The sequence below is a fragment of the Lactuca virosa genome, chromosome 9 (assembly GCF_052849685.1).
Source record: "Lactuca virosa cultivar CGN04683 chromosome 9, Lactuca_virosa_CGN04683_v6, whole genome shotgun sequence".
NCBI lineage: Eukaryota > Viridiplantae > Streptophyta > Magnoliopsida > Asterales > Asteraceae > Lactuca > Lactuca virosa.
Genome location: NC_136434.1, coordinates 140,520,205 through 140,543,859, shown reverse-complemented (window position 1 = coordinate 140,543,859; position 23,655 = coordinate 140,520,205). Strand labels below are relative to the sequence as shown.

General features: G+C 33.8%; 3 protein-coding genes and 2 pseudogenes across 3 annotated transcripts; 2 read left to right on the top strand and 3 right to left on the bottom strand.

Annotated features, from left to right (window-relative positions):
- Positions 1 to 2,671: 2,671 nt before the first annotated feature.
- Positions 2,672 to 5,767, bottom strand: LOC145141176 (putative sodium/metabolite cotransporter BASS1, chloroplastic). The gene is made up of 7 exons (XM_079074498.1): positions 5,229 to 5,767; positions 4,485 to 4,625; positions 4,241 to 4,396; positions 4,002 to 4,123; positions 3,753 to 3,914; positions 3,478 to 3,538; positions 2,672 to 3,122 (listed from the first exon to the last, which is right to left on the bottom strand). Exons 1-7 carry the CDS (start codon positions 5,670 to 5,672, stop codon positions 2,946 to 2,948), a joined length of 1,263 nt encoding a protein of 420 aa, XP_078930624.1. The 5' UTR covers positions 5,673 to 5,767; the 3' UTR covers positions 2,672 to 2,945.
- Positions 5,768 to 9,276: 3,509 nt separating this feature from the next.
- Positions 9,277 to 11,981, top strand: LOC145136843 (zinc finger CCCH domain-containing protein 40-like). The gene is made up of 5 exons (XM_079070953.1): positions 9,277 to 9,414; positions 9,952 to 10,061; positions 10,138 to 10,407; positions 10,637 to 10,860; positions 11,046 to 11,981. Exons 2-5 carry the CDS (start codon positions 9,957 to 9,959, stop codon positions 11,866 to 11,868), a joined length of 1,422 nt encoding a protein of 473 aa, XP_078927079.1. The 5' UTR covers positions 9,277 to 9,414; positions 9,952 to 9,956; the 3' UTR covers positions 11,869 to 11,981.
- A 3,131-nt stretch (positions 11,982 to 15,112) lies between these two features.
- Positions 15,113 to 15,862, bottom strand: LOC145136845 (uncharacterized). The gene is made up of 2 exons (XM_079070954.1): positions 15,784 to 15,862; positions 15,113 to 15,633 (listed from the first exon to the last, which is right to left on the bottom strand). The coding sequence occupies exons 1-2, from the start codon at positions 15,835 to 15,837 to the stop codon at positions 15,157 to 15,159; spliced, it is 531 nt and encodes a 176-aa protein (XP_078927080.1). The 5' UTR covers positions 15,838 to 15,862; the 3' UTR covers positions 15,113 to 15,156.
- Positions 15,863 to 19,225: 3,363 nt separating this feature from the next.
- Positions 19,226 to 20,161, top strand: LOC145136844 (protein DMP3 pseudogene; annotated as a pseudogene).
- A 1,920-nt stretch (positions 20,162 to 22,081) lies between these two features.
- On the bottom strand, positions 22,082 to 23,085 carry LOC145138654 (protein DMP5 pseudogene; annotated as a pseudogene).
- Positions 23,086 to 23,655: the final 570 nt, after the last annotated feature.

Genomic DNA, 23,655 nt, shown 5'->3' with positions numbered 1-23,655 from the left:
AAATGAAACATCCACCCTCAAATCGAAGATTCTTCCTCCAAATCATATGCTACGCTCAACTTAAAATACTCAACTTGTTCATCAATCTGTATATTAAAGCAACAAAATGAAAAATGGACACCAAATCAAAACCACCTAGAAACAAAAAACCAGCTCTAAAAAATAAATTTAAACTTTTGAACCTGGATATAAAAATCATATCCACAATCAAAGTTATGGAGCCAATTATAAAAATAACATCTGAAGCTATATTACTCAGATCTAAAAATCCAAATAGAAGGTTAGCAACAGATGAAGAAGACATATAATGAGTTATAGAACCTGATGGGCGGGTGTCTTCGTTTTCAGCAGATCGTGTCATTATTTCCAGCGGACGGTGGTCGCTTAGGGTTTTTATGAGAGAGAGAGATATGTGCCCGAAGTTCAGATGTTGGATGATGCAGGAGATGATTTCAAGGGTTCTGAGCGGTTAGGCGGTGGTGATGTGGGAACGTGAGAGGAGAAACAGAGAACGAAAGTTCTTCCAATTTGAACGAGTCTCCACTGAATGTGGGATTAACGGATTCAATTGGATGAAGACGAAGATCGTCAGAGTGAATGAGAGAGGGTAGAAGAATGAAGAGGAACGTATTTGGTTTTCAAATTCAAAACGAGAATGATGGGGTGATGGGGAAAATCGAATTGCTAGAGATCTGAGGGAAACAAAGGTACATATCTTGGGTGACAATGTCATCATTAGGAGGAAGATGATATGGTGGTGGTTGTTAACTGATCATGGAGATCAAGGAGGGCGGAGCGTTCGACTTTTGAGAGAAAAGATGAAAGAGAGTGTGTGTGGTGTTCATCATTTAAGAGACGAGAATTTTGGAATTCAAAATAAATGTAACTATACTTCCTTGATTTGTGCTTAGAATTGGTCAATCACCGTTCACCAAGTCGATTAAGGAGTCAAAGAGAAGAAAATAGATAATTAGGGAAACAGATGAATTAGAGAAAGAAAGATATGCATTGGTTTATTGTACATTCAGCTAAAAGTTTTGGACGTCTTAAATCTATTTTTAGAAATAGTAAGATTTGTATAATAATATAGTAAGATATTTTCTATATAAAAATTAAAAATTATAATAAAGATAAGGGCATTTTTCTTCTTGTTCGTCCTGAGCCTTTAAGAATATTTAGGGTGCGTTTAGTTGCGGAAAAATGGGCCGTTTTCCGGAAAAAATTTCCAAGAAAAATGAGAATTTTGAAAACGCGTTTAGTTCGTCTATTTTTCTAAATTTTTCACGAAAATGAAAATTTTCCGTTTTCTAAAATTACAAAGAAGTTGGAAATTTTTGGAAAACTGATAATCATTGTTTTCCACATTTTTTTAATTCCAAAATTTTTCTAAAATATAAACACACACCCACTCCCACCCCATCCACCTCTACCTAACCCCGCCTTAACACCCCCCACCCACACACACACACATACATACCCACCCCCACACACACCCACCCGCACACACACACACACACACACCAACCCACAACACACACACCCATACATACCCACCCACACACACACCCCCACCCACACACACACACATACCAACCCACAAACACACACACACACATACATACCCACCCACACACACATACCCACCCACAAACACACACACACACATACATACCCACCCACACACACACAAACACACTCACACACAGACCCACCCACACCCCCACAAACACACACCCACACACACACAAACCCACACCTACCCCCACCCCCACCCTCACAGACACACACACCCACACACATACAAACCCACACCAACCCCCACCCCCACCCTTACAGACACACACACACAAACCCACACCTACCCCTACCCCCACCCTCACAGACACACACACACCCACACACACACAAACCCACACCTACCCCCACAAACACACACATACACACACTCGCACCCCCACCCACCCAACACCACCACCACAATCACCGACCTACCATCAACATCATCACCACCACCACCACTAACCCGTCACTAGCACCACCATCACCACCACTGACACAATTGTCGCCGCCACCACCATCGTCTGTCATCACCACCGCCGTCGTCGACCCGCTACCGTCACCGCCCCCACCCACACCCTACCACCGCTACCGTTTTCTAAAAATGAAAACCGATAGAAAAATATACATCTAAACACGTTTTCTAATTTTCTAAAACTGAAAATGAAAAATGAATAAATTTAACTAAACGCGTTTTCTAAATTTTTCAATGAAAAATGAAAACGAAAAACGAAAATCCAAAAGGGAAAACAAAAAACGGAAAATGAAAATTGTTTTTCCGTAACTAAACGCAACCTTAATTATTCAGGACCGGCCCTGTCAATATTTATATGTCTTTTAAATTATTTATAATCTTAAAAAAAAAAAAGTTGTTTGTTATGTTGTGAAAAGAAATTTAAATTTTCTTATAAAAGTTTAGTTTGTCATGTTTTAAAAAGAAATTTAAATATTTTCTTTAATAATATTAAATATAATAAAAGTTGATTATAAATAATAAACTTTATAACGAAACATCAAATTGGATTGGGTTGTATATACAATAGGCAAAGCATAACTACAGTGGAATCATGTTTAGTTATACATCAGCGTCCAAAATAAGAAACGATTGTTCCCATAACCTAAAATTATATATTTTGATTTATGAATAAAACATTATTCCATATTTCATAAATAATATGCGATCCTCCAAACAACTTGACCCCACCCCATGACTTCATCCAAATACAGTCAAGCTCTTTACAAGCTCAACAAAACAAGAATTGAAGTCTTTGTACACAGTCTTTTACTTACATTTCCAAAAAGAACTGTAATAATGACCTTTTTTATCACAAACGACTAACCCTACAAATTGCTAATAAGCATTCAAAAAAATCACAAGAACACCATGATCAATCTTTGGAGTTAGATTCTGAATCAGAAGGATCAACAAATCTCCAAAAGAAACCCAAGCTGCTACCCATTATATTCATTACCACAGCAGAAACTGCTGGTGGTAATGCAACCATAGGCGAGCTGAAATGTGATGCTGCTAACACCACACCCAATGATGAATTCTGCATTCCAACCTGCAACATAAAAGTTGGCAAAAACATTATTTAGCGACTCATGGCACAAGGGTAGAATAGTCTTTTCACTTTCACCTCTCTAGTCTCAACACATGTAATTCTTAAGGGTAGTTTCGGGAAATCATATCATCACGGGAAAGAACAATATCCTAGATAGGCTAAAGGGCACATTTGAATGTCCGTTTTGCAAAGTAACTATAGCAACATGAAGAATTAGAAGAAGATAAATTAAAGGATCGTTATGTAAAATTTTACATTTATTTTAATAATTAGTATTTTCCTAAAGTAATTTTACATGTATTAAGGATAACGAATCATAGCAAATATTTGACCTATTAAAACCTTCAAAAATTACCTCAATGGATACAGCACGTCTTTCTCTCTCTTTAAATCCCACTAGAGTTGCTGCTATATACCTACAAATAGACACTCGACTCATCAAACACACCACAACCACAAATTCCAAAACTACAAGCCAATTTCATACCAAAAAAAAAATCAAGTTAATAGAGAAAGTCAGGTAAGTCCTAACTTTTTACAAATTTTCCATCATTTTCATTTTCTCAAATATTTTTTACACACATCATTTATTCAAACAAAAGTGATGGAAAAAGTGCAAGTCCTTCTTACCCCACAAAGAAGCCTGCAAAATGAAGTAAGAGCACCGAAAGCACAACCATTCCCATTTCACTTGACAAAAAGGAACGAGCGTAAAGAAGGGGAGAGGTTTCAGATGATAATGATGTCAGAACCATTGATGATTTCAGACGACCGATGTTTTCAGATAATACACTATGAGTGTGAAAAGAAAACAAAATATAATCATTACATTTATTAAATGTACGCATGTTGTATGCAAAAATAAATAAATAAAGATACCTGCAAGCCAGTAATGATGAGGTCAAGACAGCTAGTAGAGGTGCAAAAGGCAGTGCAGTTTTCACTGCCTTTGGAAAGGTACTCTGCAAATAAGACCCCACAAGAACAGGTGCAACTACAACCTATAGAGTAAATCATGGAGATTGTTTTACTAAAATGGTGAAAGTACAAGTGTTTCTCTGTATTTCACCCTATAAATTTTGAGATCAACATGAATATAAGAAGAATTGTAAGCTAACCTGCATTGTGCTGATTGAAAGTTTAACAGCATCAACATGAACATAAGTTCCAGCCAAAACCATTGTCAAAAGAGGAGTAAGAAGCACTGCTCCAAGAGTGCTACATACTGTCATTACTATAGACAATGGTACGTCTCCTTGAGCAATCAAGGTCACCTGTAACACTATTACACATGAAGATAAATGAACGTGTTTTTTTATAAACAAAAATAATAATTTTAAAATTATTAATCCAAACATTTACCACATTAGAGGCAGTGCCTCCGGGACAACAAGAAAGCAATATTAGACCAACTGAAAGAGATGGTGAGAGCCCCAACAATCTGCTTATTATGAATCCAAAAGCTGGCATAATTGTGTACTGAGAAGCACATCCAAAGAGTATCTACAAATTACCAAACTACCCATGTCACTTAATTGCTAGAACAAAGGATTAAAATGTTGTATAATATCATAAAAATCGACAAAACCCTGCGATTATGTATTGTAATCATCCACATGGATTGAATCTTGAGACAAGTCTGAGCACCTTTTATATTTTTCAAGATAAACTTAAAAGTCTAAAAAGAAAGCATACCCAATTACATAAATTGCCTTATAATTCGTTCATTCCATAAAAAGAAATGAACTTTGACAATTTAAGTTTATCCTCAAATGTTTTAAATCTAAAAATTGATACAAATGTGTCATGTATATATTCCAAATAACCTTAAAGATTTCTAAGTCCAACTCAAAATGTGCAAAAAAAGCATGCCCAACTATATAAATTCCATTATAATTCTTCCAATCCACAAAAGAAACGAACTTTGACTGTTAAATGTCATCATGTTGACTTTCCAATTCAAAACTTGTTATGAACTTTATTGCAAAATTAGCATCAATAGTCTCCTCGAATTACTAGAAGAACCCACATCAATTTTGAAATTAGAAAATAGTCAAAATGATCCAAGAAGCCTAATTAACATTTCAAGATTCCAAGATAACTTACAGAAAGAGGCCTTTCCTTGAACAGATTGACCAAATCTTTGAACTCCAAAGTGAGACCCATAGCAAGCATAATAAACCCAAGTGAAAAGCTATAAGAATTTGGAGCTCTTTCTACAAACCATGAAAAAGTTGAAGGCTTTAAACACGCAACTACACCTCCTACTGTCACATATACAGGATACAAGCTTGCTAAATTCGACAACACAGTTTCCCATCTGTCGTTTGCTGGAGAAAGAGTCACAGGAGATGATTCTCCGGGATTTGTTTGACATGATCGGATCCTACGGATTCTTGATCTTGAAAGATGTTGTTTAGGGTTTTGAGAGATGGGAATTGTAGATTTAATTGCAATGTTGGACCTGAAAAGAGGGATTTTGATTCTTGAATGATGAAGTTGTTGGGTATGGAGTGTGAGAGGAGAGAAGCAAAGAGAAAGTGGCATCATTATGTCTTTTCTTGGTGTAGATTTGTGACTGGTGATCGTAGAGGCCGTGGTGTTTGACTATGACTTGAATGCTCCAAAAACTTGTTGATTGATAATAAGCTCCCACTTAAGCTCATCTATAACTATTTCATATTAAAGCCAATATTAGGGTGTGCTTGTTTTTAAAATGACTTTTCTATTTATTTATTTTTTATTTTTATTTTTATTTTTTTTTTGTGAAAAAGTAAAAAAGTTTAATAAGATGTTGGAGAATTCCAAAAGGTTTTTTAAAAGTCACAAAATGTTGCTTTTGGTGATAAACTATTTCAAAAATATTTTAAAAACTTTTTTTTGGCAAAAATAATAAGTCAATAAAAACTTTTATGAAAATGACTTTTGAAGTAAAAATACTCACCCAAACACACCCTTTATAGAGAACTAAATTAAGATAGAAAATTAAATAACTTTTTTCTTATTTTTCAACAAAACACATAGAAGCTACACATATGGATGATAATTATCGATCTAATTTGTAACCTGATACGAAAAATAAATAGGTTTGGGTTTAGATTTCTGACCCGCTAACCAACTTATTTTATGGGTCGTGTTGGTTTATGTGTTTGGATTCGTGGGTCAACTTGTCAACCTATGAATATATATTATATTTTTTAAAAAATAATAATATTTATTTATGAAATATTACTTACAAGTATGGCGTGCCTTACTCAATCAAAAACTCAATTATTGACTACTTGTTACTCAAAAAGACCACATACTACTCATCGTCTTTACCTTACTACCTCACCATCTCTCACCCAACGGTACCACATCCTGTCGTTTCTTGTTAATGTTGGTGTCAAGTTCATCCATACATGTTTCTCAATATAAAGTCTTCATCTTTGACCATCGAATTAGTTTTTAGCATTGATCATGTGTTATGCAATTGTTATTTTAATTGTGCACCTATTTAATTTAAGGGCCGAAAATTTGATCCTACGATCTCAAAAAAGTTATTGATCTTAATAGAACTTTAATATATATATATATATATATATATATATAATATTAATAATTTATTGAATTTGAATTAAGTCTACTAAACATGCATTGATCTGTATAACAGAGATAGAGTCTTTATATCAAATTATGTTCTTAATTCCAAGAGTTCGTCAATAGACGCTTCCTTCGATGGTCAGTATATCAAAACATCACTTCTCATTTAGATACTTGTTCAACTTTATGATTAATGTAAACACAATCTGATTATGATCTCTAGTTTTGAAAGCTTATTAAACTTTGATTTTTTTTTTTACGTTTAATTTGTTTTGTTAATAGGTCGGGAAAAAAACCCAAAATATAAAAAGTATCGGAAATTAGGATGGAGATGATGATGAAGTTACGTACCAATGGGAAGGTCAACCCCATTTTCATCCATATCATAATCGTTTTCTCTTTAATTTACTGAATATATAATATTTTTAGAGAAAATTGCAAATATAACCAAATTCCTTAATTACTTTTTGGAAAATAGCCAAAAAAAACTCAAATTACAAATATAGCCATGAAAATCGCAGATGGATTAAACTCATTTGCGATTTTAGCATTCCATCTGCGAACATACAAGTCGTTAAAGCACAGTCGTGCTTTAGCGACTTGTACGTTCGCAGATGTTTTTTTTTTTGATTTTTTTGATTTTTCCGTATAAATACCCCAATCTTGGCCTGAAATCGCAGATGAACTAAGTTTATCTGCGATTTCCTCTCATCCCACCTGCGATTTTGCGTTTTTTTTTTAAATTAATTTTTTTTAATTTTGACTACAAAATTGATATAGTTTAACTACGAAACAACCTTATTATATATAAAGTTTTGCAAAAAATTATCAATTTAGTTCTTATTTCTTTGGAATATTTGTTTAAAACATCTCTAATAAGGGATATATACACTAAAGTCCCAATATTTTCATCGATTTGACAAGAAAGTCCTAAACTTTATTTTTTTGACAGTAAAGTCTAAATTACCGGCAATTTTTGACATTTTTACCTTTTTTTCCCGGTTAGCCGGTAATTAGGACTTTTTTGTCAAAAAAAATAAAGTTTAGGACTTTCTTGTCAAATCGTCAATTAGGACTTTACTGTCAAAAAAATAAACTTTAGGACTTTTTTGTCAAATCGATGAAAATATTGGGACTTTAGTGTATATATCATTTTTTTTGTTAGAAATTTGATAGTATGATACTCTTTAAGCATAAGAGCTATTGAAATATTCTCTAGTCAGCTAGATCCTATTGAAATCCTTAACGTTTGCTTCTTGTTAAATCGTTTTTTTAATCTCAACAAACCGACATTGAAAAAATGGAGATAATCAAGAAAGAAAGAAAGAATCAGGGTTGTGTTGGCTTTTTGCAGTCCAAAAAATGGAGAAATAAGAAACCGAAAAAAACTAAATTGCCCTTATTTCCCTTCTCCACATTTCACACCCTTTTGACTAGGTATGTGTTGTTTGTGTTTATATAATTTGTCCAAACTTTTTAGTTCAAGATTTGGCGGCGAAGTAACAAGAAAGTTTTACATGTCTTTTCACCCTTGTAAAAGTTTTTCTTGCTTCGTCGCCAAATCTTGAACTAAAAAGTGGGAACATATTATACAAACACAAACAACATGCCTAGCCAAAAAGGTGTGAATGTTGAGAAGGGAAAGAAGGGCAATTTCGTTTTTTTTTTCGGTTTCTTATTTCTCCATTTTTGGGACTGCAAAAAGTCAACACAACCCTGGTTCTTTTTTTCTTTCTTGATTATCTCCATATTTTTCAATGTCGGTTTGTTGAGATTAAAAGAACGATTTAACAAGAAACAAACGTTAAAGATTTCAATTGGATCTAGCTGACTAGAGAATGTTTCAATAACTCTTATGCTTAAAGAGTATCATACCATTAAATTTCTAACAAAAAAATGATATATACACTAAAGTCCCAATATTTTCAACGATTTGACAAGAAAGTCCTAAAGTTTATTTTTTTGACAGTAAAGTCCTAATTGACGATTTGACAAGAAAACACTAAACTTTATTTTTTTGACAAAAAAATCCTAATTGCCGGCTAACCGGGAAAAAATGGTAAAAGTGTCAAAAATTGCCGGTAATTTGGACTTTACTGTCAAAAAATAAAGTTTAGGACTTTCTTGTCAAATCGATGAAAATATTGGGACTTTAGTGTATATATCCCCTCTAATAAAATAAATTCTCCAACAAAAACTTTGAAAAATATTTGAAAAATGAAATTGTTCATAGTGCCTTTAGAGAGAGAGAGAGAGAGAGAGAGAGTTCTCCAAAAAAAAGTTTGAAAAATGAAAGAAGAAAAAAAAATTACGTTTTTATACCCTGAAAAAGGGGAAATCACATATGGACTGAGTCTATCTGTGCTTTAGCGACTTCTACGTTCGCAGATGGACAAGTAAAATCACAGATGGACTGAGTCGATCTGCGATTTTGATGGCTATTTTTGTAATTTGAGTTTTTTTTTTTGTTATTTTCCACAAAGTAATTAAGAAATTTGGTTATATTTGTAATTTTCTCGTATTTTTATTAAAATCCAAAATCAACTACTTTGTCGTGGTAACCGTGTTATCGCTATATAAGAAGTCCTGCTTCTTTGTGCATACTAAAAATCTTTAAACAATCTCCGCGGATACGGATTCGAGGGAGAACCCCAACGTACCCTATTGCATCCGTTGTTTCTCCATCAACATCGCTCCAACTAAGAATCAGGTAATAACTCCTCATCTATACCATCATTTGTATAATTTCTATTTTTTTTTATGTAAATGACTGAGGATGTCGAGTGAAAGGGCGAAAATATTTCTTGGATTTGGCTTTATACAATATCAAATTGTTTGATTAAATTTTGGGTAAGTCTCGGTTGATTTTTTTGGTTCTGTTCTTGTGAATCTATAATCTTACTCGTCTCTTTGGTATAATTTCGTGGTTTAGATAAAATATAGAACAGTTTCTAAGAAACCCTAATATTTCTTATTGGTTTCCTTTTCGTTTTTGCGTTTAAAAATCTAGATTTTTATTGGTTTAGTTGTGGTTAAACAGTTTAAGCCCTGTTTCTTCTGTAAGTTTTAGTCCTTTTATTATCGTTCATACTCTATAGAGTAATTTAACTTGTAGGTTCGGTGTTAGTGGATCATTATATCTTTACCAAAGTTAAAAACAGCCAGTCAAATATGCAAAGAGAGTAATTTTAGCTTATTTTCAACTGTGAACATTTATTAACAAGATTATTTTTTTTGCATTTTACAGAACAAATGGCACATAGAATATTAAGAGATGTTGAAGCTGATGGCTGGGAACGCTCTGACTTCCCAATCATATGTGAATCATGCCTAGGTGACAATCCTTACATTCGAATGGTAATCTCCTAACACTTGTTCTATCTTCTAGTTTTGATGCATACATTTCTCAATTTCTTCATTAAGTAACATGCAGACAAAAGCAAATTATGATAAGGAATGCAAAATCTGCACAAGACCCTTCACAGTCTTCAGATGGAGACCTGGTAGGGATGCAAGATACAAGAAAAGTGAGATTTGTCAAACCTGCAGCAAGTTAAAAAACGTTTGTCAAGTGTGTCTATTAGATCTTGAATACGGTTTGCCAGTTCAAGTTCGTGATACTGCACTAAGTATCAACTCAAATGATTCAATTCCAAAGAGTGATGTAAATAGGGAATACTTTGCAGAAGAACATGATCGTAGGGTACGTAACTTTCCAATTTATATACTCTATTTGCCCTTACAGAAAGCATACTTTCCAAGTCATGTCCATGTTAAGTCCATCAAGTTAATAAGAAACTAAAACTAAAATTGTTGATCAATAATTATGTAGTCAAATATTGTTTTTATGCATCAAACATTGCAATTATTTTGGGACGGAAGTTTAACATCTTAAATGGTAATTTTGTTTTATTCTGAACTAATTAAAACAGGCTAGAGCGGGTTTGGATTATGAGTCTTCATATGGGAAGGAAAGGCCAAATGATACTATTTTGAAACTTCAAAGGACAACACCATATTATAAAAGAAACCGAGCACATATTTGCAGTTTCTTTATTCGAGGTGAATGTACAAGAGGTGCTGAATGCCCTTACAGACACGAGATGCCTGAAACTGGCGAGTTATCTCAGCAGAATATCAAAGATCGTTACTATGGGTATGTCACTATTTTATTTTTCCTATTTTTTATAACTTAATTTCCTATTATAATCTTATTCGACATTGTAGTTTTTATCCCACGGATAACAGTCATAGTTTGATCCATGCTAGACACAGTACAACCTGTTATGTCCTGCCCTGTTAGTCATATAACATTTTTTTTGTTTTTAATTATGATTACAGAGTTAACGATCCAGTTGCATTAAAACTACTAAACAAGGCGGGTGAAATGCCGTCACTCGAACCCCCAGAAGACGAAAGCATTCGAACACTATACATAGGCGGCCTCGATGCAAGAGTCACCGAGCAAGACCTCCGGGATAATTTCTACACACACGGTGAAATCGAATCCGTCAAAATTGTCTCGCAACGCGCATGCGCGTTTATCATGTACACCACACGCGAAGGAGCAGAAAACGCAGCCAATGAACTTTCAAACAAACTTGTCATCAAAGGCCTCCGGTTAAAACTCATGTGGGGCCGACCACAAGCACCAAAACTAGACGGTGGTGAAGTGGGCCCCAATGAAGCCCGACATGTGGATCATGCCGGGCTGGTACCTCGTGCGGTTGTATCACAGATACAACCGCCCGGTCAGGACCACCAAATGCCACCGCCGCCGATGCATTATTTTAACATCCCGCCGCCATCGGACCACCATGGACGGGCGTTTTACCCGTCCATGGATCCTCAGAGAATGGGGGCGGTGATTCGGAGTCAAGATGGGAGTGGGGGTAGTGGGTCGGGTGAAAATATAAGCCGTGCTTCAAGTGGTGGTGGTCCACAGTATGCTGCATACCCGCCACCACCGCCGCCTCCTCAAGGTGGTGGTGGTGGACGATATTATCAGCAGTATTATCGACCGCCACCGTATGGGTATGGACCGCTACCACCAGTTCCGGGACCGTATCAACAATACCCTCCACAGTCTCATCCGTCCGCAATGCCACCACCAGGACAAGGTGGTGTTCCGGCGGCTGCAGGAGGGCCGCCTCCACAACAATGAAGGCAAAAACTTTTGGTCTTAGCTGTCTCATGAACATGAAGGGATTATGCACATCTTTGTAATGTTTGTTTGTACCTCAGACTGTTGGATATAGAAGAGATGTTTGTTTTTTACTTTCTTTTTTAAGTTTTTTAAAGTTCTTTAAATTTTTTACTGCATGCTGCTTTTGAATATTCTCGAAACGAACGTCTTTTTTATTTGTTCTTTTCAGAACAGCTGACCAGCAACCTCGACGCACATTTCCATTCAACCTAATGCTGGTTGGTTATAAGCCTTTTGGTGTTAACTGTATTATTTAAGGGTTGGTTTATGTGTATATAAAGGTATAAATATGTTATACTTTAAATGATACTTAAAGGTGTGACACCGGCATCGAAGGGGGTTGAAAGAAAAAACCAAGATAGTAAAGCACAATGACTTTTCGTGACTTGTTAAATAGGAATAGTTTTGAATTGTCTGGAGCTGGTGGTTGAGATGGGATATTCCGTACAAGAAGTTCAAACACACTTAAAATATATTGTTAGTGCATTGAGATTGATCTCCCAAGTAATGGGCCGTTACCAGCGTGGTGTTTACCATTTGTTTTTGAATTGTGTATTTTCGGTTAGCCCTAAATGTGTAACGAATATTGAACACATCGTATATAACATTATAAAATACCATACACAAAACTGTAAAATGGATTTTGTGGTTAGCCAACAGGGTTTGAGAACAGGGGCAATGGTGTCAATTCCTTGTGGTGTTTGTCCAAGGATTAGAGAGTGTACGCCTGATGGACGTATTTCTCCAACTACTTGTGTTTACTACACCAAGTGGTTAGATTTCTGATCATGACACCATGTTTACAAAGGTAAATGTGATTTTGGGTGTATAGTTTTTAGGTGTTTGATTTGTTTTCTTGATCTTTATGTAGAATCTTGTATACTTTTTGTTTTGTTGGTTTCATCCATTAAGACATGTTCATTTTTTTATGGGTTTGGTTTTGTAAGTTTGGTGAAAGCTTCATATTATTTCTTATTAGAGTATTGAACTTTGAATGATCATGTCATTGTTCTATTTAAGTTGAATAAGAAAGAATAAATGAAATTATAATGCTATAATAAAAAAATGTAAGGTTAATTGCTGTGATATGATATTGGTATGGTTGTTTTTGTTTTTATTATTTTTAATTGTATTTGTATTTGTATTTTTTTCTATTTCTTATATGTATTTTATGATTGTATTATTACTGTTGTCATTATTATTATTAATATTACTATTGTTATTATTATAATTATTTATCCCAATGAGAAATTAAATCAGTGAAATTGATATTATCTTTGTTTGGAAGTTGGAACTTAATTCTAAAGGTATATTTACTAATCAAACACGGTATGAATAGGATTCTAGTTCTAGTTTGTTTTATACCTTTATACCAACCAAATGCATAAGTTAATTTTAGTTGCTTGCAACTTTGTCTCCTTTAGCAACTTAATTTAGTTATAAATTACCAAATTTTATCATTTAATATATTCATTTTTAACAAATTGAAATTGAATATATTAAATTTCTAATTAAGTTTGTTTCCGTTGATAAATAATAATGGGAAAATTTCGTATATATCCCTTAAACATCAAAATATTATATTTGTCTAACTTAATTTCTAACTATTATATTTATCCTTCATAAGTTTTAAAATATTGTATATGCCTTCTAAAACATCAAAATATTATGTACGTCCTTCTTAAATTTCAAAATATCATATATGCATTTCGTAAACATCAAAATATCAATGGTAATATCTAAAATATATATCCTCCATCTACAATAAGACAATATTCCAACAATTTAGAAATAGACGTTCCGTTAGTACAGACGTAGGAATAATATGGTTAAATTTTTTTAATTATTATAATAATTCTAAGATATAAAAATGATTATAAAATATTAAAAACATTATAAAAAATTTTTTTGGGCAAATATGATATTTTGAAGATTTATAAAGGTTAAATATGATATTAAGAAATTAAGTTGAGTAAATATAATATTTTGATATTTAGAAGAACATATATGAAATTCTCCCAATAATTATTAATTATAAGGGAAAATTTCGTATATATCTTTATTAAACATCAAAATATCATATTTATCCAACTTAGTTTGAAGATATGATATTTACACTTTATTTTCAAAATATTGTATATGTCATTCTTAAATACCGAAATATATATATATATATATATATATATATATATATATATATATATATATATATATATATATATATATATATATATATGTATGTATGTCATTCTTAAACATCAAAATGTCAATGATAAAATCTAAAATATCATTCATCTAGAACATGACAATAATCAACAACAAAACTTAGCAATTAATATATACATTCCATAGAGAGGGTTGAAGATGAAACGTTTTCTTTGTCAAGAGGGCGACATTCCAATAATTTAGAAGTAGACATTCCGGTATCAGATCAACTTCAGCCGACCACTAAAACATTGTTATAAAGACCAATAAAATGGTGTTCTCATTCCGATCAACCTTTAAAAAAACACTATTTAAATGTTTGGGAAAGCTTCACACACTAAATATGAAGGCCAAATTACATGGCCTCTTAAAAAAACACCAGTTTAGTGTTTGGTTGGAATACAAACTCCATTTTAGTGCTAAACAATCATCAATTTAGTGTTTTATGGTTGGAGTTGTTTTCCACTACAACAATCGAACCCTATGGAGACGACAAATTTAGACCCTATCCAGACGACAAGTCGTCGGTATAGGGTATGGAGACGACAAGTTGTCGACACAGGCGTGTCGGCATAGGTCTATTACGTTGTCGGCATAGATGTCGTCAGCATAGTTCCACCTATTGCGACGACATGTTGTCGGTACAGCTTTTGTCAACCATATTTTCGGGAAAAAAAATAAAGTTTTATTAAAAATCTGTGGCGACGACATGTCGTCGGGAAACCTATAGCGACGACTGGTCGTCGCGAAAGGTCAAAGCTATTACGATGACATGTCGTCGCTATAGGGTTTTTAACAGTTGTCGGTTATGGACCTATAGCGACGACTTGTCGTCGGGATAGCTGCTGGTTGTTTTTTTTTTAGCTTTACAGGTTTTGTACATTACCGTTCCTGCATTTTTAACAAATCTAAAGAACATTGCAGCATATATCAATTAAAATACATTAACTAGGTACCATTGTTCAAATTCAAAACATCAAATTCAAGTTTAATATTACAATACATAGTTAACTAACATTGTTCATAACACTAAAAAAAACATCAATCATCATTGTCATAATCGTCTTCTCCTTCTTCTTCTTCTTCTTCTTCTTCTCCTCCTCCTCCTTCTTCTTCTTCTTCTCCTTCTTCTTCTTCTCCTTCTCCTTCTTCTTCCATCCTTTCGGCAAATTGTTGAGAGGTACTTGCTTGTGTGTTATAGTTGAATAGAAAGTTAGGAAATGGTGGTGGTTGGAAGTTCGGAATACATGCCGCCAATGATGCATTATATTGTTGCAAATATTCTTGCATTTGTTGTGCATCAAATTGGGATTGAGATTGAGGTTGAGATTGAGACGATTTGGAAGTGGAAGGCCGTTCATTTGGAATTAAACCGAAGTTGGCGGTTGGTCTCCTATCCACCCCGCGAGCATGTCCACGTCTCATCCCAAGGGCACATTCTAAACATTCTTCCTCGTTTACTTCTCCTCCTTCCCCAACCTCGTTTTGCATTTTCTCATATTCATTTTGAATTTTCTCCTAAAATAAAGAAAACAATTAACATACGTTAATTAAAACAAACAACTAAACTTAAACATTCAAATAATAATAATATATTTAAAATTAAACCAGAAACTATAATTAATAATAATATATTTAAACAACACATTTATTTCGTTTATGACTTACCCAGTCTTCTTCTGCTCGACTTGTACACCAACCCGAACCTTCTTTGTAGCGCATTTGTCTCCAACCCTCAATATGTTGCGGCTTGATTCCCATTTTTTCCTATAATAAGTGAAAAAACAATAAATATATTTGTACAAATGTTAATAACAATTTTAAATAATACTAATGTATTTTATTACCTCTAAATGACGTCGTTGAGCATAGGGTCTACATCCGTGAGCACTTGTGTGCGGAAGTTTCGACCTAGTAACTTTATTTTTGTCCGACGTGCGTCTGTATTCCTCAGTCAAAAACAACAAATCAATCATATCGTTCCAAGCTTTGGCGGTCCAATCAGTCGGTGGATATCTTTTTGTCCTTTCCACATTATGATATCCACCAACTCTTTCAAAATGTTTTTTTATCTGATACTTGCGCTCTCGATAAGCTCTTTGCATATCTGCTTGGATACCCGCTCGAAGGGGTTCCCACAAGTTTGTGCCCCGATACCTATTAATATCAAAATAAGTCTGCAAAAGGAAAAACATATTTGATTAGTAAAAAAATATTTAATAAGTGTAAAATTCAATACATATAAAATATATTGTATACTTACCTCTAGCTCGGGATATAAATCATCTTTGTACTTGGTAGGAACACGACGTCAAGTATGATAATGCAACGGTACCTGTGATCCTACCAGATTTGAGATCAGTCTGACAAACATTTGCCCGTTGTCCCCTATAAATCGATACGTCCGCCCGGAGATATCAATTGTCAAATCCAAAGGCCTACACTTGTTTTTTTCATACTCATCGTACAAATTTAAGTTTCTCCCTTTGCCACGCACATTCACATTCACATTCTTCGTTTGTGCTATATTTACATATACAATTGGAAATTTAGAAATTTAAAACTTTAATATATCTAATACTTAAAATTTTCATAGAAATTTAAAACTTTAATATATCTAATACTTAAAATTTTCATATAACTTACAGGATTGGTAACCCGATGGTACACCGCGTGCAACCCCGTGTGGAGGTTTATCCCCACCGTCTCCTCTGTGTCCCCTCGCGACTTCTGCCATCTGTTTAACAAATATTATAAACATTCATAATATATAATAAAGCTATAAATAAGCAACATTTCAAAATTTAACAAATATTATAAGCAATCAGGATATATAATAACAATAACATACCGTCAATCAGATTCATCACTAGAACAATATACATGTACAACATCATCATCACTGTCATAGTTTTCATTATTTATTTCTTCATCTGAAGAGTACGTATCGTCATCGTCATTGTCATCGTTAATGAAATCGTCATCGTTTATAGTATGAGCAACATTCCTCCTAGCAACCACACTTGATTCACCAACTTCACCTAAAGTCGTCTGCATACTTTTATTTGTTTAAATATATTTATATTTTGTTTTATGTTGCTATTAGTAACATTTGTTCTTAATGACAAACATTTTAATACTTTTACATTTTATACATAAACTTTATTCTCAATAAGTATGTTGCTATTAGTAACTTTATTCTCAATAAACATACTTTTATTCTCAATAAACATACTTTTATTCTTTTACATTTTATACATAAAATTTCGATTTCAACCAAAACAAAGAGCACAATCATACATATTTCAAAATCATACAAAATTTCGATTTCATATAAACCTAAACAAGTAAATTAACATTGTATACATACAATTTCAATTGCATATGTACCTAAACAAATTTGAATTTCATATAATATTTTAACCACAATTTCAATTTCATATAACATTAACCAACTAAATTAACATTTTATACATACAACTTCAATTTCATATAAAGCTAAACAAACAAACAACATACATATACCAAACAAACAACACAACATACATATACCAAACAAACAACACAATCAATTTCAATTTTATATAAACTTATACATATATACAATTTCAACTTCAATAAAAATTAGAAAAAAAATACTAACCTTTTTCGTTTTTCTTGCTGTGATAGCGGGAATCTTATTGTCAAAATTGATAATGATCCTCTAATGGTGGCTGGTGGTCACCCGAAGAACACAAAATCAGAAAAAAAAAAACATACAAAAAATCCACCATATTACTTACTTACCTACTGCGGTAGTGAAGGAGAAGCTAGAAAGAGGCTGGATTCGTCGGTGGGAGGCTGAGGGTGGTGGAAGACGGTTGTGGAAGACGGTGGTGAAGCAAAACCTCTTCACCACCGATTGAATGCTATAACACCAAAAAAAAACCCAAAATTGAGGATAAAAATCTTTACAACACAACAATAAACAACAAATTATGAGTAGAAACGACGTTACCTAGAGCAAATCGTCGGTTGTGGAAGGCTGCAGACGATTTTCGTCGGAGAGAAGAGAGGGAGTAACACAGTGAGCGAATGAACCGACTGTCTGTTATCGCTTAGGGTAAACCCTTATGCTGACGACTTGTCGTCGGGATAGGGTCCACACAAACGTTGTCGTTTCGTTTATACTGAAACAAAAAAAAATTAAAAATTAAAAACCTATGTAGACGACATGTCGTCGGGATAGGGTTTCACGCGGATCGCCACGTGGCTTACCGACGACATGTCGTCGGTATAGGTTATATAAAACGACGGCGTTTTCTATTTCTGGAACATGTATTTAAAATAAATAGAAAAGCTATTTTTCGTTACCTATCCCGACGAAAAGTCGTCGGTACAGAGTTTCAAAATACCGCGAAAAATTTTGTCGTTCCCGCTAGACCTGTAGCGACGACATGTCGTCGGCACAGATGTCCTGGTCAAAGCAATTTAGTCAAAGTTTGCAAACGATGTGCCGACGACAAGTCGTCGGCATAGGGGATCTTTTAGCGACGACAATCGTCGTCGACATAGGTGTCGTCGGCATAGATCCATATTCTTGTAGTTTTCATAGACGTAGGGATAATACAGTTAAATTTTTTAATTGTTATACTAACTCTAAGATATAAAAATTGATTATAAACTATTAAGGACATTTTAAAAAAGATTTGAGCATATATAATATTTTAGAGGTTTATAAAAGATGAATATGATATTAAAAAATTAAAAAATTAAACTGGACAAATATGATATTTTGAGGTTTAAACAGTAAAAATTGGATATGAAAAGATAAATAAAATAATTAATATGCAAATTAAAAAAATGAAATATATTTGGATATGAAATGATAAATAAAATAATTAATATGCAAATTAAAGAAATGAAATATATTTTCAATAAAATTTCCAGTTATTTTGAATTTAAATATTAATTAAATTGTTGAGAAGTATCATTGAAAAAGAATATTAGTCAATAATATAAACATAAAAGAAATAGTTTTTCTGCATGTGGAATGAGAACGATTTTAAATTTTAATTGGAGTATTCAACTATAGAAACAAACCTTGAAGTCTTCAAAGATGTGGTTCTAAGAAACAGCGTACCAAACCACCTTCTCCATCTGTATCTGTAAGTCTCCTTTTATCTTCTTCTATAAATATATCAACTCCACGTACCCAGTCCTTCCCACCAATCGCTTGAAAAAACCTCTTTACATATACTACTTACGTACTATGTCTCTAAGAGCAAGGCCGGTAACAGCCCTATCCTCGTCGGATGATGAGGAGGAGAACGACATCCCCGACAGCCCTAAGCCACCACCACCACCACCCACTATGTCACAATGGGCTATATCACAGACACTAGCTAGCACAGCCCAACTAGCCAACCTCCTACCTACAGGCACCCTCTTAGCCCTCCAAACCGTAACACCGATCTTCACCAACCATGGTTCCTGCGACGCCGTCACACGACCACTCACCGCCATCCTCCTCATCTTCCTCACCGCCGCTTGCTTCCTGGCAAGCTTCACCGACAGCTTCAAATCCTCAGACGGCCAGGTCTTCTATGGGTTTGCAACGTTCAAAGGTATGTGGCTCTTTGATTACCAAACAGCAGCAGCATCAACCTCCGGTTTACCGGACCTGAAAAAGTATAAGTTGACGCTGGTTGACTGGATTCATGCTTTTGTGTCGGCATTCGTATTGCTGACACTGGCCATGAGAGATAGAAGCGTGGTGAGTTGCTTTTATCCACGACCAAGTCATGAGGTTCAAGAGGTTCTGGACATCGTTCCGTTGGGACTTAGTCTCGGTTGCAGTTTGGTGTTTGTGATCTTCCCTTCCAAGAGACATGGCATTGGCTACCCTGTATCCCATTGATCTTCACCTTTTCTTTAAAACAACCCAATTCTACCTTCTTACAAGAAAACCGAATCTATGTATATATAGTTCGTTTTAGTTATGTAAGTGTTTCATTTGATTTTGCATACATTGTTACAGAAATAATAACAATTACTTATTTTACCATTTGTCTATGATCCTATTTATGTACTTGTTCTTGCATAATTATAACATGATGTAAATTGCGTACCAAAATGTTAAATGATTTAAGTCGAATAGATTCTGAAATGGTTAAATGTTTACGACTAAAGTTTTTAATGAATAAAATAATAGATTAGGTTTCAAATTAAAAAGTGAATATAAAATTCATGGTCAATATTAAGTATGATCAAGTGGGACAATGGCTTCGCTGTAGGTGGCGGCTTAAAGAAATGTTATTGGAGTAGGTATAATGAACAAAATCCCACGTAATTACGTAATTTAAAATTGAAGGCACATAATTTTATTTATTTATTTATTAATTTTGAAAATGATAGACTTTGTCAGAGCATCGATAATGGAGAGTATCTCGATTAAATTAATTAGATGACAAAGTTGTAAGTGAAATTTGGCAAACTCTGAAACTTTATAATGTTGGATGAATCGTTAATGCATGATATGAATCATGAGATTTTTTTTGTATAAATTAGGCATGTGTTTAAGGTGTCGAAGTTAAGAACACCCACAATATGGTGCATTTTTTATGATTTTGGTTGTATCATGTCACTATAGGTAATTCAAACTTATACGAATAGTCGAATACAAAAAGAGGATTTATAAACCTTTAAAATTTTTATTGATTAAGGTTTACACATTGTACGTTGATACTTGATACACATATGATATAACACCACGTAACTTCCAAATGAAGTTCAACATTATGAATGTTGTGATGTCAATATTGTGTACAAGTAATTGAAAAAGAAAAATGTAAGAGTTGGGTTGTGATATTATTGTGGTTTAGAATTTATTTTGCTACTATACGTAACCATTGATTGTTAATATAAACCTAGACTCAAGTATAGTTACCTTTATAAGAATTGCTTTGATTAACACATCTTCAAATAGATATGATACAATTTCAAAATTATAAATTTCATCAATCCATACGTAACATAAGATAAAGTACCATTATCTTATATTTAAGAGTTAACATGCAATATTTGATAATTGGTGTCTTACGTGGAAATAGTATTATTTGTCTTTTAAATTACCAATAGAAGTCATTGTTAATGCAATAACAACGATAACAATTAATTTGTTAGTAAATTTTGTAATCCATTGTCAATTACACTTGCTAATTAAATGCTTGATAATATTAACAAATCTCATTCCATCGCTAATTTGCTAAAAAGAATGTGTTCAACCAGATTTTTACTTCTTCCACTAGCTAGGATCTCAGATAATGTCATTTCCTTGTCATACACATGGCATAATTAAGCATATAGGGGTGTGAAATACTCTTGTAATTAATTGGGTAGATTGGTGATATCCATCTTTTCTTTCTATATATATGTAATCTTGTTTGTTTAGCCTTCGCTCTAGTATATATTAGCTAGTGGTGGTGACTATATATATATATAATATCAAAAAACCATGATTCAATATAAGGAATTTGTTGCTAATTTTGAAGTGTCTAAGAAATTTTGTTGCTAATATCCGTTTAGCATTTACCTTACTAGTAATAACTACTCTTCGTTGCTAAATGTTGATTTCATTTTGGTCATTGGTGTTTACTACTAATCTATCTAATCATAATGTTGTTTACGTTTGCATTTAAAAAGAAATAATTTGGAGAACTTAATATACTAATTAACTTGTGTTTTAAGTTGTATATTGTACATTTCTTGGACGTCAAATCAAAAGTTGGAGTACTATTTTTCTTATTCCTTATTTACGTCCTTATCTTTTTATTAAGAACATCCATCGATCATTAATCTCAAACATTACGCACAATAACGATCATGTTCCTTAACATAAAGATAGTTAAAATAACCAAAATGAAAATTTAAAAAACAACACATTGTGCGATTATACTTGGCCAAATAACACACATTTCATAACATAAACAAAAGTGTTATTGATCACTTTAAATCTTACATACACTTTGATGATATAACTAGAAGTAAATAAAACAAGACTATGAACCAATAATAAATGAAGGTTTTCCTTTTTTTTTTTTTATGTACATGGAATTATGGAAAGAGAAGATCAATGAGTGACGGGGTAGCCAATGCCATGTCTCTTTGAAGGAAAGATGACAAACACCAAACTGCAAATAAGACCAAGCCCCAATGGAACGATGTCCAGAACCTCTTGAACCTCGTGACTCGGTCGTGGATAAAAGCAACTCACCACGCTCCTATCTCTCATGGCCAGTGTCACCAATACGAATGCCGACACAAAAGCATGAATCCAGTCGACCACCGTCAACCTGTATTTTCTCAGGTCCGGTAATCCGGAGGGTGATGCAGCTGCCGTTTGGTAATCGAAGAGCCACATGCCTTTGAACGTTGCAAACCCATAGAAGACCTGCCCGTCTGAGGATTTGAAGCTGTCGGTGAAGCTCGCCAGAAAGCAAGCGGCGGTGAGGAAGATGAGAAGGATGGCAATGAGTGGACGTGTGGCGGCGTCACAGGAGCCGTGGTTAGTGAAGATGGGTGTTACAGTTTGGAGGGCTAGGAGGGTGCCTGTTGGGAGGAGGTTGGATAGTTGGGCTGTGCTAGCTAGCGTCTGTGATATAGCTCGTTGCGAAAGAGATGGTGGTGGTGGTTTACGGCTGCTGGATATCATTTCCTTCTCGTCCTCCTCCTCGTCGGATGAGGATGTATTTACAACCGGCCGAGCTCTAAGAGACATAATATTTATATATCGCTTCTTTTCCCTGTTGAATGTGTGACTGATCAATCTTTGCTCTTCGTTTAGGAAATACTATTAATTTGCATGCGTCGAGTTTCGAGGTGGTGGTGGTGTATTTATAAGAGAAGAGGAAGGAGAAAATTGAGGAGGTGGTCGGTTGCGTCCTGTCAGCACCACCGTTTTGAAGACGCTACGCTCTTTATCAGATTGATACTTTTTGCATCCTGAAAACATTTCATTAACAAAAAGAATATATATATACAAATATTGACAATTCTTCTGTGTAAAGTCAAGATACCTAATCCTATATTTTCTTTTGACTGCCCTCTTCACAAGACCAGGACAACTGCACGTCATTATTTAATTACATTTCAATTTTTTAGGCTAGAAGACTTTGCATCATCATAATTTTATCACATTCAAAGTGTTCACCTCATCATCCTAATCATACTTTTTGTCTTATAACTTATAACACCTAAGGTGGAAATGGACAACATCAAATAACATGTAATAGCACCTATCATTTTTTTTATGTTTTTAATTTTTATTTTTCTATTTTGTTTTATTTTTTTAATTTATGTTATAATAATTTTTAAAAAACATATAAATTAAATAAAACATAATTAAAATAAATACTTAATTAAAAACGACGTTACAACGAAAAAAAATAAAAACGACGCTACAACGAAAAAAAAAACATTGACCGAAAAAAAAAACATTAGAACGAAAAAAAAACACTAATCTTCGTCTAAATATTTCCGCTCGATCTTCGCCTTCTGTGA